General features: G+C 40.4%; 1 protein-coding gene across 1 annotated transcript in view; it reads right to left on the bottom strand.

Moving 5' to 3' along the window:
* Window positions 1–16,538, bottom strand: part of clybl (citrate lyase beta like) — a 67,292-nt gene that overhangs the window by 26,337 nt on the left and 24,417 nt on the right. Inside the window, exon 2 of the mRNA XM_026912346.3 lies at window positions 99–303. Within this exon, the coding sequence (XP_026768147.1) occupies window positions 99–303 (205 nt within the window). The remainder of the gene's footprint in view (window positions 1–98; window positions 304–16,538) is intronic.

Here is a 16,538-nt window from a genome sequence, read left to right on the forward strand (position 1 = left end):
AGCACCTGGCTGAATGGGGGGCTGTAAAAGATTTGGTTTTCATGTGCCATGGAGTCAGGTGATGCAGGAATAATGAAGGCTATGCTTGCAGAGGGTACCTTCTTGTTAAGGGCGACGCCATCCTCGCAGTCCAGAACAGCACAGTCCACGTTCAGAGAGGTGAGCTTCCTGAGTTTGCGCTCGTCGTTGCCTGGTACGTAGAGGACAGCTCGTCGTGGGATGTATTTCAGAGATGTGCCAGGGGTATGGTGGGCTCGCCAACTACCCTGCTGCCATGCTGCCAAAAGCAGCCTCTGGGCTATCCTTAACACACAAACAAAAACAATAAATAAATAATGAATCATATAGTTTTGAATCCTGTTTGCTTGAGGTATGCTATTTGTTTCTACATGACACTGAATGAAAGCAAGAACAGACGCTATCTGTTTCCATGTCCTTCCTTCCGATATGTTTAACACAATGACAAAACAAAGTTTGTTTTCCTTTAAGCCCCCCATTCAAGTGGACGAGTGCTGCTGACCTGTGCTTTGAGCGGCTTTATCACCCACAACATCACAGCCAATTGTTCTCCTTTAATGCTAATACACAAAGGCTTAACAGCTCTAGCTGCATAAATCTATTTAGGGTCAGGGCCACTCTGCGCTCAAAGACACAGAAACAGAAAGGGATTACAAAGTCCCACAAAATAATTAAAGTTTGGACAACACAACAAATCTGCATAACACTTTCAGCTAATTACTCCTGGAAGCATGGCTCGCTAGCAGCAAACAGTAGCGCTTCTAATCTAAACAGCCAAAGTTCTGCCTCGAGAGCCAAGATTTCCGTTTCACAGTGCTTACTGCCTAATGAAAACGCTTCGGCTTTATTGCTTCAGCTCCTTCCAACACATTTTATCACACGCACCAGTAGTTGCAGTTATGGCACACACGTTTTAATTATTTGTTCTTTAGGTCAGGCTGCTCAAACAATTAGCACTAATGAATGGGCCAAATAATTGGGATCACATATAGCTAATTATAGCCAGGAACAGTACTCGTCTGGCTGTTCCTTCTCATTGCCCTTAGAGGAATAATATCAGTAGATTGTGTTCCTATTCCATCCAGAGGAAGGGGGGGGGGGGGGGGGGGGGGGGAGAGAGAAAAGGAAAGGCGGACGGGGGAGCAGTGGGCTTTAGATGAAAAGGAGGGGGGTAAAGTATTCTCCCTTCTCCCTTTGTTGTGTAAAGGAGCTAAAGTCACTTCAATAGGCACTTAATCCCATCCTCCACGCTTACAATTGCCTTCCAGTATCAATCAGGCATAATCTCAACTAAGATGATGCAGCTATACCAAGCAATTAAAAGCAATTCATGTAGTTATGGCTGCAAGCACTTTGCGGGCCCAAGTACACAGAGCCTCTGCAGGGATCCTGAATGCTGTAGTGTTTAAATTTGGTCAGGAACAATACCTCACGTGGGGATGAGGAGGGAATATGCAAAGGAGAATGGGAGGAACTCACTACTGCAGGAGAGACAAAACAGTAGAGCACCTATAGTAACGGACCAAAATAAAAATAAGCAAGGTTGGAAAAACAGTGGAAAGCAGTCTGCGTGTGTGTGTGTGTGTGTGTGTGTGTGTGTGTGTGTGTGTGTGTGTGTGTGTGTGCACGTACGCTGTGAGCCTATATAAATTTGAGCACATGCTGAATATTGCCTAGACATTTAAGTGAAGGAGAAATAAATTTGTATCTAGGTACTTAAGATGCTTCACAGCTTGATCAAAAAGTTAGAAGGTATAGGGCTTGGGAATGTGATGGGAATCACATGACACAGCTGTCTCATGGGAGATTTGGCTTTTTGGCCAGTCATCCAACACAGCCAATCTACCTAGCAGACAAGTTTTAAAACAAACTGAGTGTTCTGGAGTGTTCTTGTCATTATGGTTGGAAGCTACATTATTGTTGCGTTATAATAAACTGTCACAGCTGCACCCATTAAAACCATGGTTTAAAAATAATCTAAAGACTTCAAAACATAAGGAAGCAAAGTTTCAGAGATAAAAGTATTTGTGATGTATTTTGTACACTATATTGCCATTTTCTGCCGTTCAGTGGGTATTAAGGGTATATCCTTAATTTCATACAAGCTTCAATGATTGATTGGGCTCTTTAAAATCTACCTACCAACCAAAATGCATTTTAATTAAAAACAAATAAATAAATAAATAAATAAAACAGAAAAAAAAATCCCTGTCTCATCAGTGGCATCAGTATTCTGAACATTGTACCTCTGACTGCAACTTTAACAGCGTTATGTGAAATTAGATTTTAATTATATTTTAATGTAATTCTTTGACATCGAATATAATAATACTTGTTTGAACTTGTATGTTGTCATGAATGCTTAATTAATCAAGGTAGAAAGTTTTCCCCCACACCATGGCACTATAGTCTCTAATGCTTCCCCATGCTCAAATTTTTATGTCATGTAAGAGGTCTGTCACTATCCACCGAGGTGTTTGGTCTCAAACAGTTTTGATGGATAAAGGAATAACAATAAAACCAAGTCATGTTTAATACATGAAACGGAAAGTGTAATTTACTAATCGCAAATAAAGGTCATGTGTATGGAATATTAAATGCATCAAGTAGCATGCTCTTACATTATTAAAGTCTTATTTAATGCTTAAATACATGCGTATATAGCAATGGAAAAGCGTGCGCCATGTCATCAGGAGATCGTTTGAATCCTGATGATGCCACAGCTATTCGTGGCCATTAAATACGGTGTGCCTGGCTTCATATGTCTTAGAGGAAACATGTGTTAGCCTAGCCTACTCTCTCCCTGTTTGGTAGCTGTTGTATGGTAGCTTAGAGCTGGTTGGTGAGAGGGAGAGTTTGAATGAATGTGTTATCACATTTTGGCTTCTTATAGATCTGTAGGTCCTGACGTTTTTAAACTCATTAAAAGTGTAGGCACTGAAGCTACACACCAGATCTGAAAAGACATCATGCAATGTAAGAGGAGATGGTGTATCCTGATCTCTACTTGTTTTAAGAGCTTAACCTTCTACTTTGATTCACTTTTGTACTCTTGCAGTGTGTGAACATGTTTGTAGCATGTAAACAAGGAACTACTCCAAACAAAATGGTAGAACGATCCCAAAATGCAGCATGATGTGATGCTGATTCCCAAGCCCTATAGGGACAATATTACCCATTTCACTTTCCACTCAATAGGTGTTTGCCTAAACCTGAAAAAAGTTTTGCTTCTTTTGCCATGAACTTTCTTTTTGTTTTCAGAGCTCGTTACAGTAAATATCCAGTACCTGCTGTTCTTCTAATGTAGCCTTCTTCTTTGAAGTAGGCAGGCAAAGAGTAAACTCTGACATGTAACCTGGTTCTTTAGTGCAATGTGCTTATGGGAAGCTACAGGAAAATGAGCAGACCAGGCGAACCTACTGAGAGACTCTGACTGGAGTGTACACGCAGAGAAAGGAAGGAGTACTCTTCCTCCAGAATTAAGTCAAAGGTCCTACACAAGCAGAAACATTCTTTCACTCCCTCTAACATCCCTGTACAAGCCAAAGCCAAAGACACGCAGCCTTCTCTTTACTGGCTTCTAGCTTACAGAGGGTTTTCATTTACTGCCACAACATACTGTACTGATTTTATGATGCAATACGGACCAAAGAATCTAAATTAGCTTAAATGTCAGCTCACTTATAGAAACGTTGTCAAAAGACACATGTGCTTTCAGTCTTGTTGCAGGCATGAAGAATAATGCCATCTCCTGTGAGAGACATTCTGCGGGGCTGAATAAAGTTCACTTTATTTTCCTTATATTTTAACTTTATAAAGACTTCTGACTTGCCACTTAATGGTGTTTAGAGCTTTCAAACCTCAGTGGAGGAATTGCAACATAAGTTTTACACAAGTGTCTGTAGCTCTGCAGGCTACACACAGTAAAAACCTGTGTGTGTGTTTCAGGGAGTTCAAAAATACACAATCATCTTATCCATTTGCTGCAAAGTGTTGAATTTAGGCATAAAAATTTAAGTATAAAAAAAACGATTCATTCCTCTTCTGTACCCGCTTTATCCTGGTCAGGGTTGCTGTGGACCTGGAGTCTATCCTGGGAACAGCTGGCTTGAGGTAAGAATAGACTTCTCTGTAGATGGGACGCTGGTCTATCTTTCCTAGAGGCACCTAGAGGTAATCTTTCGTAGGCAATCCACTGATGAGCATGTTTTCAGAGGATTGAAAACATTTTATTATGTAAAGTTGTAAGTATCACTGCTTGCTAACACTTGGAGAAGTTCTTCAATATGCGGTGACTCAATCGCACATCTGGCCAACATTTGTCCCTCCCAATAAACTATGATATATACTTAACAATCCCTTAAGTAGGCCTGTAGAGCATTTTTAAATTCCTCCTCGATGTCCTTTTCATTTATTTACATATTTTACTTGAAAGGTCATCATAACACAGGGCAGCATGACTACATTACAGGTTGTAAAGTTACCAGACTGTGCTGCTGTTCTTGGATTTACTGGTCAGGCTTTTAAAGCCTTCTTGTCTTTGGTGCTTTTATATGGCTCTAGACAGAACTGCTTCTCATTATGTTTAAGCCTGGTGTCCCTCTGTATAGCAGAGGGAATTGGACAGGATTTCTGACTTGTCGGACATTGATTCAGCACAGTTCCACCACCTTCAATCCATGCTGTCCTGTGATCCACAGTCGTTTCTGCTCTGCTAAGACCTAAGACACTGTATTAGAGAGTCTGGGCCTCAATGGGCCTTATTTATCAATCTTTTTGAAAAGTTGTGTGTAAATGTTTGCATAAGCCAAGCCGAATTAAAATTTTCTGCCCGATTTACAGAAGTTTCGGCATCGCTGATGTTCTTCGTAATTGCATGAGTACGCTGATCAACCGTAAAGTGCAAAGTGCGTTCCTGAAACAGCTCATTTGTATTTAGTGACGCCCACAAAACTCCATAAAAGGTCAAGCACACAGAGGGCTGAAAACATGAAATGCCTACTAAATGGTGAAAGAAAAGTCAGAAAAGCAGAAGTGGAGGTTATTTTGACTCATTTCTATTCCCAAAAAAATACATAGCAGTTTAACAGCACTTGAAAAGGTCAAAATCTAGAGACAAATTACAGAAAAATTGAATAAGGTGTGAATTAAGTGAGATGACAGGAAAATGGTGTGACACAGGAGAACAAAGATCTGCACTGTACCCAGGTGATTATGGACACCAAGCCCATCAAGCAGGCAAACTCCTATTTTAAAATAGATTGAAGTGTCTCAGCTGATGTGTTGGAAGTGTTGCACAGCGTTAAAAGCTGCTTTGGCAAATGGAACCGATATATAACGCAGCTTTCATCCTCCGCAAAAAAAAATCATACCACTTATTAAACATTTTTTCCCTCATAAGCGTGCACTAAATCTTCCATGACCCGAGGCATTTGTTTATAGCTTCCGGCTATGAGCAAACAGACCAGCCCATCCTCCTCTTATATAGCAGCATTTCTTTTTTTAAGTACCTGACCTAGCAGACTAGCATGAGGATGTGTTTTTGATAGAAACTACAAAGCACTTCAACAAGTTTCTCTGGATAACGGTGTCTGCTAAATGCTGGAAACATACTAAAAATAAGCAATTTAAACTCGACAGTATATTCTATATATAAAAGTGCAGTAATCCATGCAAATTATATGATCTGAAGTTGATCAAGTCCAGATTTACATTAGTTGTCTTCATATGTGTAAATTTACACACTCAGAAGCATGAGTGGGATATGAACGTTTTTCCAAAATTTGGGATTTTCATGAATATTCCTACGAACAATTTAAGAATAAACCCTTTTGTATCCAGCGTGATGATGACAACTACAGCTCAGCTACAAAGGCTGCTGTTATATTATACATTAGACTCCATTTGGGGGGGGGGAGGGGTGAAAACACATCAATCTAAACACCATTATGAACTTCAAAAGTATATGTTTAGGACACTTTGCAAAATTGGTTTACTGGACAGTTAATGGCTTGCTCAATTAACGTGCAACAACCACTCTTCCTCAGACTTTACAGACTTTTTTGTTTCCAATTTCCCCCCTCTGATTTCTGAACTTCAGTTCTGCTTTTTGAAAGCAGGAAATGGTCATACATGCTTCTGGAAATTCCATGCTGTTTATAATGATCAGAAAGAGAGTCAGAAAGGGTGCCTTGCTGGGTCCTTCAATTTCTATAATGTGTGCAATAACGTATAATTTTTGCTGCATTCTCTGTTGTCTTGTGTCATACACTGACAAGTGAGGGTGGTTACTTAAAACATCAAGTGAAAGGTGAAGATCTCTACAGACCAAGTTTTGCAAAGTACCAAATATGTGCAATGATTTTAGCTTGCACCACTGTTCAGTCTTCTGCAATTTTTTAAAACCAGCAAAGCAGAAATCCCAGAGTGCTACACCACTATGACATCATGTCCTAGCTTACTTAAGAAATGCAAAATTTTGTTGAATTTCATCACCAAGAAAGGATTAATGTTGGAAAAATAATTCTCTGTTCTTCATTAACTGCTTTATCCTGGTCAGGGTCATGGTGGCTCCGGAGCCTATCCTGGGAATACTCTGTGCAAGGCAGGCATACACCATGGATGGGACGCCAGTCCAAAGCTGAGCATCATGCGGTCACACACTCACACCAAGGGGCAATTTAACATAACCAACTGACCTACCAGCATGTTTTGCGGAGGTGGGAAGAAAGCACAGAATTCGGAGGAAGCCAATATAGACATGTGCAAAACATGTAAAAGTTCACACAGGCAGAAACCCAAGCTCAGGATCAAACCAGGAACCCTGGAGCTAAGACGCGACAATGCTGTTCACTGCGCTACAGTGTGGAAAATAAATAAAATAAACATGATACATTATGTATCCAATACAATCTGAAACACTGTAATTATGAAATTTTCTCCTGGCTATTGTACTTGCTTAAGACAGCAACATATTTTTTCCCAATTTTTATTATTCAATACAAATACAATGTGTATGCAGGCTAGTTTTTGCTATTTGGCTTAAAATGAGAAACGCTACGCTTCTGTTATTAAATTCCTGTAACTTGTAACTTAGACTTTGTTTTAAATACTAAGCATGCAACTAGACTTATATTTATATTATATACAGTGTATGTATGTGTATAATATATATATATATATATATATATATATATATATATATATATATATATATATATATATATATATATATATATATATATATATATATATACACACACACACACATACACACACACATACATACACTGTATATAATATAAATATATTTGAACAACATAGATACTCGATATTGCCCATCACTAGAAAAAAAGATCAAGGATTATTATGAGGAAAAGAAGAAAATTTGTGTTTAATTGTCAGTGTAATGCAGTGCCATTAGCTGTATCTGTTTAGTGCTCCAACTATCCATAGCTGTATTCAGATTCAACCCTGAAGTGAGCTTTTTTAAAACCCTACCACTATGCCCCCAGAAACACTGGAAAACACTGAAAAGAAGTCAGATGTAGAAATGGCAGCACTGTCAGCATGGTCTGTGAATTCTGGCTCTGACAGTTCCTCACCTTCAGCTCAAGTTCATAATTGGTCTCAGATAGAGATGGGGGCTGTTTAATGCCACTCGCATAGTTATTTCTGCTTGTACCTCCATGTGATATTTTCTAACAAGTTTACTTTCTGCTTCCCAAAATATCTAATAAAAAGTAGCTTAATTAACTAATCATGCATGAATGCTGTGCGGCATGCTCACGGTAGTGAACTTGGTCCTACTTTGTACCGCAAGCTTCATATCTGACCGCTTACTCAGGCCCACAAGAAAGTAAAACCCTCTAGTCTCAACCAGATACCATGTGAACCTTTCTGGTACGCTTTCTAAAAAGAAAAACTAACACAAAAAAAACAAACAAACAAACAAAAAAAACAAAAAAACCCACTTATCTGTATTTGTATGTGGTTAGAATATTATCTGTTCATTCTGAATAATGTTTTCAGATTTGGTTACATCCCTAATAAAAATTCAGGATGTAACACAGGACTTACTTCTTTTTCAGACATTAACATCAACATGTAGCCGATAACTTACAATGTTAACAAATTGGGGAAGAATATTCTCTCTCAATGCTGTGAAAGCATAAAAATAAATACATAAATAAATAAATAAATAAATCCCCTCCCTCCACACGTTACTTAGTCATGTGACATGGAAAGAATTAGAACAGTACACTGGATGGATACATAAATTTAGTGACTTCCTGTCAAACATATCAATCCCTGTTCATGCATTTTATTTCAAATGCGTTCTATATGCTTTAAAGATTTAACTGGACAGTATTTTAGGTGTTATTTGATGAGTAGTGGTCAGTATAGTAAGTCTTAGTCAGGCCTACTGCTTCTACCATTATTGATGTTTTACACATATCTCTAACGTTCATACAAAGAACACAAAAAATCTACATAGAGAATTTGGCTCTCAATGTAGTGCAGAATGTTTATTAATTATACAAATACCTGGATGCACCTAGATTATAGCAACATCACTTCACTTCATAAAGTACAGTGGATAGGAAAATGGGGGGAAAAAAGGCAAAAAAGTGAGGAAAATGGGGGAAAAAATGATGATTAAATGATGATTAAATGACGATATTGTGATACTGTGGGAATTATGTTACAGAACAAAATATCTTAGAAAAGTGTAATGTCAGTATTTTAACAACTCTGTCCTGAAGACTTAAAAGACTGTTACAAAACACAGGCACCCAACGGTCCTCCCATTAATAAACATCTTCCAACAGAAATCTTCACCATATCAAGAATTAAAAATAAGGTTTTTCTTTCAAATAGCAGAATGTTTCTAATCAGTTTATTATTAGCTACAGATTATGCAGATCATCCACCATACAAGTGCATGTGAATGAGTTATTATAGAAAACATAACACATATTAGAACGAGCACATCAATATACACCTGTCGTTTGAGTTACTGCCGGCACTACTGTCAGAAAATTAATCAACACCTTCTGACCAATCAGATTCGAGAATTCAGTAATGCTGTGGTTGATTTTCATAGTTGTACAAACTTACTATTTTATTTCTCTATAATATTCCAAGGCTTTGGCAATACAGATAGCAATAGTTTTACTGTATCCATCATGCCAGTAAAGTAATTTGACATTATAAGTGAATTTAAATTGATGTCTGAGCTATAAGTCAACATGAATCTTGCAGTGTGGGTCTGTTCCTGCTACACTTACTGCTGCAAACGAAACCGTGCCTTTTGAATGTTATGCTTCTGACCTTCTAGTAACAGATAGATGTCTAATCATTACTGCTGCTGCGATGGACTGGTGTCCCATTCAGGGTGCATTCCTGCCTTGTGCCAAGTATTCCCAGGATAGACTCTGGATTTACGGAGGCCCTGACCAGGATAAAGAGCTTACTGAAGATGAAGGAATGATGATTGTTGCTGTTCCTGAATGATGATATTGTTTCAGGGAGCAAGACAAGCTAGTGCTTTAAATCCTTACTAGGTTCTACAAGGCAAACAGGAACACGTATTTACAGCCCTTAAGTACAGAGAATTAAAAAAAAAAAAAAAAAAAAGAAATGCTGGTTAGATAAGTTTGACTAACTGTACCTTTTTGTATCATTAGTAAATTAATTTAAGAGGGTTTTTTGTGCTTTGTCAGCCTCTAACTGCATATTTAATAAGATGGGAATATTTGTTATAACTCATTTTTTTAAATTCTCTCTTGCCATGCCTCCATGAAGAAATCTGCTGTTCATTTTGCGTCTCTTTTCCCTTTGACTTATAAAAAGACTAACAACCGCAGGCCTCTCAATATGCAGATTTTTCTAGGGTCTGTCCAAGACAGCAGTAGCTGTGTCAAAAATGCACAAAAGTAAGGGTTTCTGTTTCTACTCTGCAACAAACGACATCTTTTTAATATGCAAAATACTTCCAAGATCTGCCATGCTTTAGCTTTTAAATTAAATTTTTAACTGAAGGGAAAAGAGATGAAACAGGAGGAAAATCAATGCTGTGATGCATAAACATGAAATAAAGTGGGTGTGAGTGTGTATATGTGTGTGCGGGGGTGGGGGGCAGCAGCAAAGTTATCAATATTTATTCAGTTTCCATGCCACATCCATGATGAGCCCTCATAGTTCTACCCAAAACTACATTAAACAATCTGAATAAAAAGCGTTTCTTGGTATGGGAGCTCACTGGGTTTTGAGCCTGAAGACAAGCTCCAGTTCCAAAAGAATGTGACCAGATGAAACGGGGGCACTGAGGATGTTCAGTCTGAAACAATTTTTGCCTTCTTGTCACTCGCCCCCTCCTGTCTCTCTCATGCCTCTGTGTCTGTCTCTGTCTCTCTCTCTCTCTGACTGTAGCCGGAGAAGTATCTGATCCTCTTTAAACAGGATCAGCTGGTGGCTGGTGACCCTGGCAGCAGCAATGTAGAAGTCAGCTAGGCCATGCCTTTTCTCTCCTCTCCAGCGTGCGCCTCATTAGGGTGGATTTTACGCCCTAATCTGCGCAATAAGGATGAAGTCATAGCAGTTATCTGTGCTGGCCAATTCATCTCGCTATAATCTCTTCTGCTACAGCCTTGTTCTCTCGTTCTTTCTTCCTCTCCGTAGCATCACACACAATGCTTGACAAGCCTAAAGTCTAAGCTCTCCCTACAAACCCACAAAACACAAAGCACAGCCACATCAAATGTAAAAAATCTATGGCCACAAAAATCATGGAGGAAATGTAATATTAAACTGTCCTTTATAAAGAAGCTTCTTCCGAATCGTTATGATCTTAGCAACCAACTGCTCACTCTGATTCCTCTTCTCTACCAAGATCAAGAGTGAATATTTTCCCATTAATTTTTCTTTAGAAATAATTGAGGGAGGAACTTAAAAGGAGGAGAACAAGTGTTGGGAGTGGGGAGGGTGTCAGGGTTAGCTTTTAACTTAGCATTTTTATTGACTCCGAGAAAACAAAATAAGAGAGTCTCACTAAGAGCGTGCACTCGGCAATAGCCATTCAGGCCTTTGGAGGCCCATTGTAGCACTTTGAAGGGCCTGAAAGGAAACCCCACTGGTGGAAATCCAGTGGAACATCTCCACAACAGAGCACAACTGTTCCCTTCTGCATGAATGGGAGGCAGATAAAAGACGAGATGGACTTCTAAAGTACAGCCAAAAACAAAGGCAACAAAAGTGCTGATCATGAGGGAATGACACAACTCGCTGCAAAAGAAAAAGAGCCACGAGACAATGGCACTCACAGCCAAGTGACACACTGAAGAATTGAAAAATCTACACAAGAAGAGTCCCCCCACTCACACCCTCACTGCAATCCCCATAAAAAAAAGAAAAAGAAAAGAAAAAAAAAATTTCTGTGGATTTCTGTGGAGCCAAACTGTTTCATAAAAAGGATAATATAAAAAATAAATACTAAAAATAAGGAAGGGAAACGGAGAGACAGACAGACGGAGACAGAGACAGTGATAGAGAGCGAGCAAGCGAGCGAGAGAGAGAGAAAGAGAAAGGTGACAGACTGATGCTAAAGGGGAGAGATCTAAATAAGCCCAAATTTTCAAAGAAAGCCGGAGACACTCAGGATGACAGGAAGAGGCTTGAAGAGGCTGAAAGAAAGCAAGGCAGGCTGGGTAAGACAGAGCGGAAACGTGCTCCTGTCCCGACTGAAGCTGTAAAAGGTGACAGCAGATCACTGGTATCCACACACACAAGCAGCGCTACAGTGGCACCACTCAACACCCACTTCTCCCGCCTGTTTTCTTCTTCAGCTCCACTTCTCAAGTGCCTCTTTGTGCACTCGCACAATTAGCTCCTAAACCCTTGAGTAACATTTCTCCACCTCTTTACTCCTCAATTCAACATGTGCTTGACTCTTAAAGAGACTTTCGCCTTTATCTGGCTTAGACACACATCTCAAGTGAGAATGGAGCTTAAATTGTAATTATTAATAGTGGGTCTTTGATTATTATTCTAGGAGCTCACATAGCACGGATAACGCCTCCCATCACTTGGTTTTGAATAAAAACGACTGTCTCGCAGTTTACTGGAGTCAGTGTGCGTCGTCCATTCTAATGGGTGGAAGGGCTTCATTTACAGTTAAATCATGCCACCTTGAAGAATGAGAGCAGACGAGGAGGGGCAGGGGAGCGGGAAAAGGGGAGAGATTTGTTTGACATGTTTTTATAAAACCTCTCCAAATGATGCCCCCCACCCCCAAGTGCAGACATTTGCATGCCCCAGAACACATTCGCACAGATTAACAGTGATATGCATACAGAGAGCATTCGGAGATATTTTGATTTCCAGCCAAATAAGTCCATGTTGCTTTGGTGCTTCTGTTTCAAATTCAGGAAATGCAGACAGGGAGAAAAAAAAAAAAAAAGAGCAAAACTAAAGAGCACAAATAAAAGAAATCATTTACAAAAGCGAATAATGAATTGTTCTTTTCCACCTTTCCATGGTTCCGCATGGCGGTGAATGTCACCATAGCAAATGATAATTATCAGATACATGCTCATCCACATGATAATTAAACTAACATGTAATTCCTCATTTACAGTGCATTACCCCAGGAGCCCAGTGCCTGCAATGTGACATGAATGAAATTAATGTAAATCCAATTATCTTTCCCTAATAATGTAATGACAGATACTAAACAGTCACAATTACAAAACCCAATTACACAACCCTCCAAAACCCAAACTCCCTGATGCTTTGTTCTCTACTGTTTGCAGCAAATCTTCTGCATTTGCAATGTGTTACGGTGTTATAAAAATACAATCCCAAGTGTGAGAGTATCCTAACTTGTGACTCCCAGGCTACAACACACAGCAGAAGGGGCCTGTCAGGCTGCTTAGTTAAATGCTACAATGAGCCCGGAGCCGTGAGTGGAGGTCATTTTTAACCCTCTCTTTCTTTCCTCGCTCACTTTAGCTGATAAATGGATCAACGCTGTAATTGATTAGCGAGAAGTTGAGAATTAAACCAGAGTTCAGCGCTGATAATGGCCTCTTGACAATAGGAGCCGGCGTAAAATGTAAAATGATAGCCTGCAGCCAGATCGTCATCAAAGCTGAGCGGCTCAGTGAAAGAGGCCGGGCCGTTCTCAGGAGCCGCACACTTCTCGGGGTCCTTTTCCCTTGATAATGCTGTCAGTTAAACTGACAGGAGCCATTATGGACTGTCAACTCACCTTCATAAAACAAGCTGTAAAACGGCAAATAACAGGCTTATAACAGGCATTATCTCAGCTTCTCCAAATCGCAGCCCAGGCTTGTTCTGTGTATGTAAGATTGTGTGTAGCTTTTCCATTGCCTCAGTTCAACCCATAACTACGAGAGGCAACACAGCTTGTTCAGGTTCATGAGGGGAAAGAAAAAAAAAAAAAACGGAGACAGACAGTCAGACAGAAGGGCCAGTCTCCTCTCTAAACAATAATACAGCTCTTCTTTTTCATCAGGCCTGCTACACAAAAAGAAGCACCTCACCATGTTCACCAATCATTATTCCACACATTATTAATTAGCCCATGTTGCCTTGTCTATAGTTACAAGCCAGTGTGATCAGGGGCTCCCGATGTTAGGATAAAATGTCCTCGCAGTTGGCAGCAGGAGAAGTGGAGAGTAGAGGGAGAGAGGGAGAGAGAGAGAGAGAGAGAGAGAGAGAGTGGGGTGACAGGAAAAAAAACAGGCTATTAATAAAAGTACTGCTCCAATGGAATTATTTAAGAGTTACCACCACAGAACTGCACAATGTGCGGGGTGGCCGGGGGACAGATGGAGACTGCATCTGGGAGAGGAAACCTTTTGCCACAGCACCGCGCTTGATGAGCCACAGCTTTTATTTATTTCATGCAAATAGATCCAGGCTTTAAACAAACCTGACAGCGGGGTTGCGAGGTGTCCAGTGTTTGGAAGGGCTGAGCATTTTTGCCCTGCTTTTAGGAGACTTTGTAGTGTCCTGCAGAGCACAGCCACACAGAGGTTTGTACTGTAAGGGGATTTTTGGAGCTGAAATACACACGTTTGCTCCGGTGTGTTTGCCTCCAGCCTTCCGTTACAACTTAGAGAACTGTTCAAGCTTTCTGCCAATGTCTTCTGACTTCAAATTCTCCCTCACATTTGGGCCCTTTCATTACGTTTATGACCTTGTTCCATTACATAAACTGGCAACTGAACATGTGTTGAAAATCAGGGTGTCTAATTTTGTAAAACCACCCATTTAAGCATTTGAAATAAGACATAAAGGGTGAACGCTGAAGGGAGAACGTAATTGGTTGGGACGGTCCAGTTGAAGACAATGCACTTACTGATTGCCTCTGCCTGAGACAAACATGCAGGACAATCATTTAGCAGCCAGTCTGATTTGAGTTGGTCTGTTAGTGTTGGTTTAGTAGTGGTGGGAAGGGAGGGAGAGGCAGAGTGGCACAGGCAGGTCCATGAACTAGTCTATAGAGATTACTGATTAAGAGGGCTGACTGATTAGCGTTTGTTTTAGACAGCAGCGCTAAGATTGACGGGCAACCACTGGGAGCTTTACTACCCTCTAGCCAGCAACCAACACACATGCACACACACCTCCAAAGGAATGCGTATGACATGGTGGGGGGAAGGAAAAAAAAAAAAAAAAACAACAAAAAAAAATTACTAAAAAGTGCGAGGTCAAGCAGACAGTTTCAGGCAGCGACTGTGTTGGAAAAGCTTTTCAGACTGCAAGCCAAGCTCAACTGATTTGGTTGAGGTCCAGAGAGATTTAAACAACACTCCTCCTCTCTACCTTCTACAGCATGGCTCCTGCAGAGGCATAGCAAACTAGGAGCTGAAAAGACACACGTCCTATTCTGAGAGAAGTTTAAAACAATAATATGTCATGGAAAAAAACAACAGGGACGTTATGCCCAAACAGTCACCTATGGTTTATTAGTGCTGACAATTCATCAGCCTATTTGGTGCTTTAGGGCTTCATTTCTTATCTGTTCCCTTTCAACAAGAATGATGCACAGAAGAAACTCACTGATGGAACATAGTAACATTAAGACATCAGAGTGCTGTTTTGTCAGAGGTACACTGTCAGACAGAAAGATGGATTGTTTCGCTGCACCAGAGGTGGTGGAGGCCCAGCAGAAGGAGAATATGTTTCAAGCAGACTTTGGCTATAGTATTCAGGAGAGCAAAGTGAAACAGGGTGTAGTAACAGAACAGAAGGAACGAACACACACACACACACACACACACACACAAACGAGACCACAAACTGCCATTTTTGGACCAACACTGCACCCACTGAAGACAGATGGGTCGGGTGGAAACATGGGTAGGATATCCAAACAGGCCTTTGGATTTGCTCAGAAAGACAACATGCTCGTTTGATTTCCGCTCCAAACAGCATGTTTATGTGACGGAGCACTCCAATTTTTGGACACAGTTCCCTCCCTAAACCTAGACATGTCCCAAAAGCTGTCGTCCAATGGCCTGGTTAGCGTGACATGCCCTCCAGTGGTATGTTCAAGGCACTGCAGGTGTTTTTGCACAAAAGGTACTGATCACCTACCGGCATGAAAAAAAATGAGTGGGGAGAGTGAGTGTCAAGTGGAAGCTAGCCATACAGAATACAGCCCACTGACAGATAGAAACACAAATATTAAATAGAACTACACAGAGAGGGTGGGTGAGACAGCATGTTAACCGAACTAGAGAGAAACGTTTCAGTGGGTGACCTCAATAAAGTCTCAGGTAGGCAGCAAATGTCTGAACTAAATTAGGGGTATCTCTTTCATAGGTCCACAGGGACCAGTCATGGCTTCCTAACACACTGTATGCCCAGAAAAGACATGTCTTTAGTCTCATCCTTCAACAAACTGCCAATGACCTGAGGGCAGATCTGGCCATTTACAGCACCAGGTGGGTCTCAGCTTTTCTCATACATAAGCATTTCCACCAGACGCGTAATAATAATAATAATAATAATAATAATAATAATAATAATAAAAATAATAATAAAAATAATAATAACAACAGGCAGCTCATCACAAGGGCATTGCCAATCATACAATGCAGAGGTGAAATTCAGTGGCGGTTCTTCATCAGGCCAGCATTAGATAGGTTTATTATGTATTAGATCAGGCACCACAAATGACTGGACATTGAAAAAAAAAAAAAATCTTTCAAAGGAGTGTCAATCTATTGCCTAGTAATCTCAAAGCTTGAATGACCTTTATATAGCATTTTATTCCCGCCAGAGTGAGTGAGTGAGTGAGTGAGTGAGACACCCTGCAGAGGCAGTAGTAGCTGTAGAGCAGTCACGGCTGCCCCACCTCCTCCAGCTTGGCCCAAATCCTTTAATTAATACTGGCTTAGGGCCGATTGCTCCTGACACTACAGGGAGTTTCCTGAGGCCCAACCTACCCTGCCCCACAACACGGACACTAAATCTACCTACCTACA

This window comes from Pangasianodon hypophthalmus, chromosome 5, assembly GCF_027358585.1.
Source record: "Pangasianodon hypophthalmus isolate fPanHyp1 chromosome 5, fPanHyp1.pri, whole genome shotgun sequence".
NCBI classification, from domain to species: Eukaryota; Metazoa; Chordata; class Actinopteri; order Siluriformes; family Pangasiidae; genus Pangasianodon; species Pangasianodon hypophthalmus.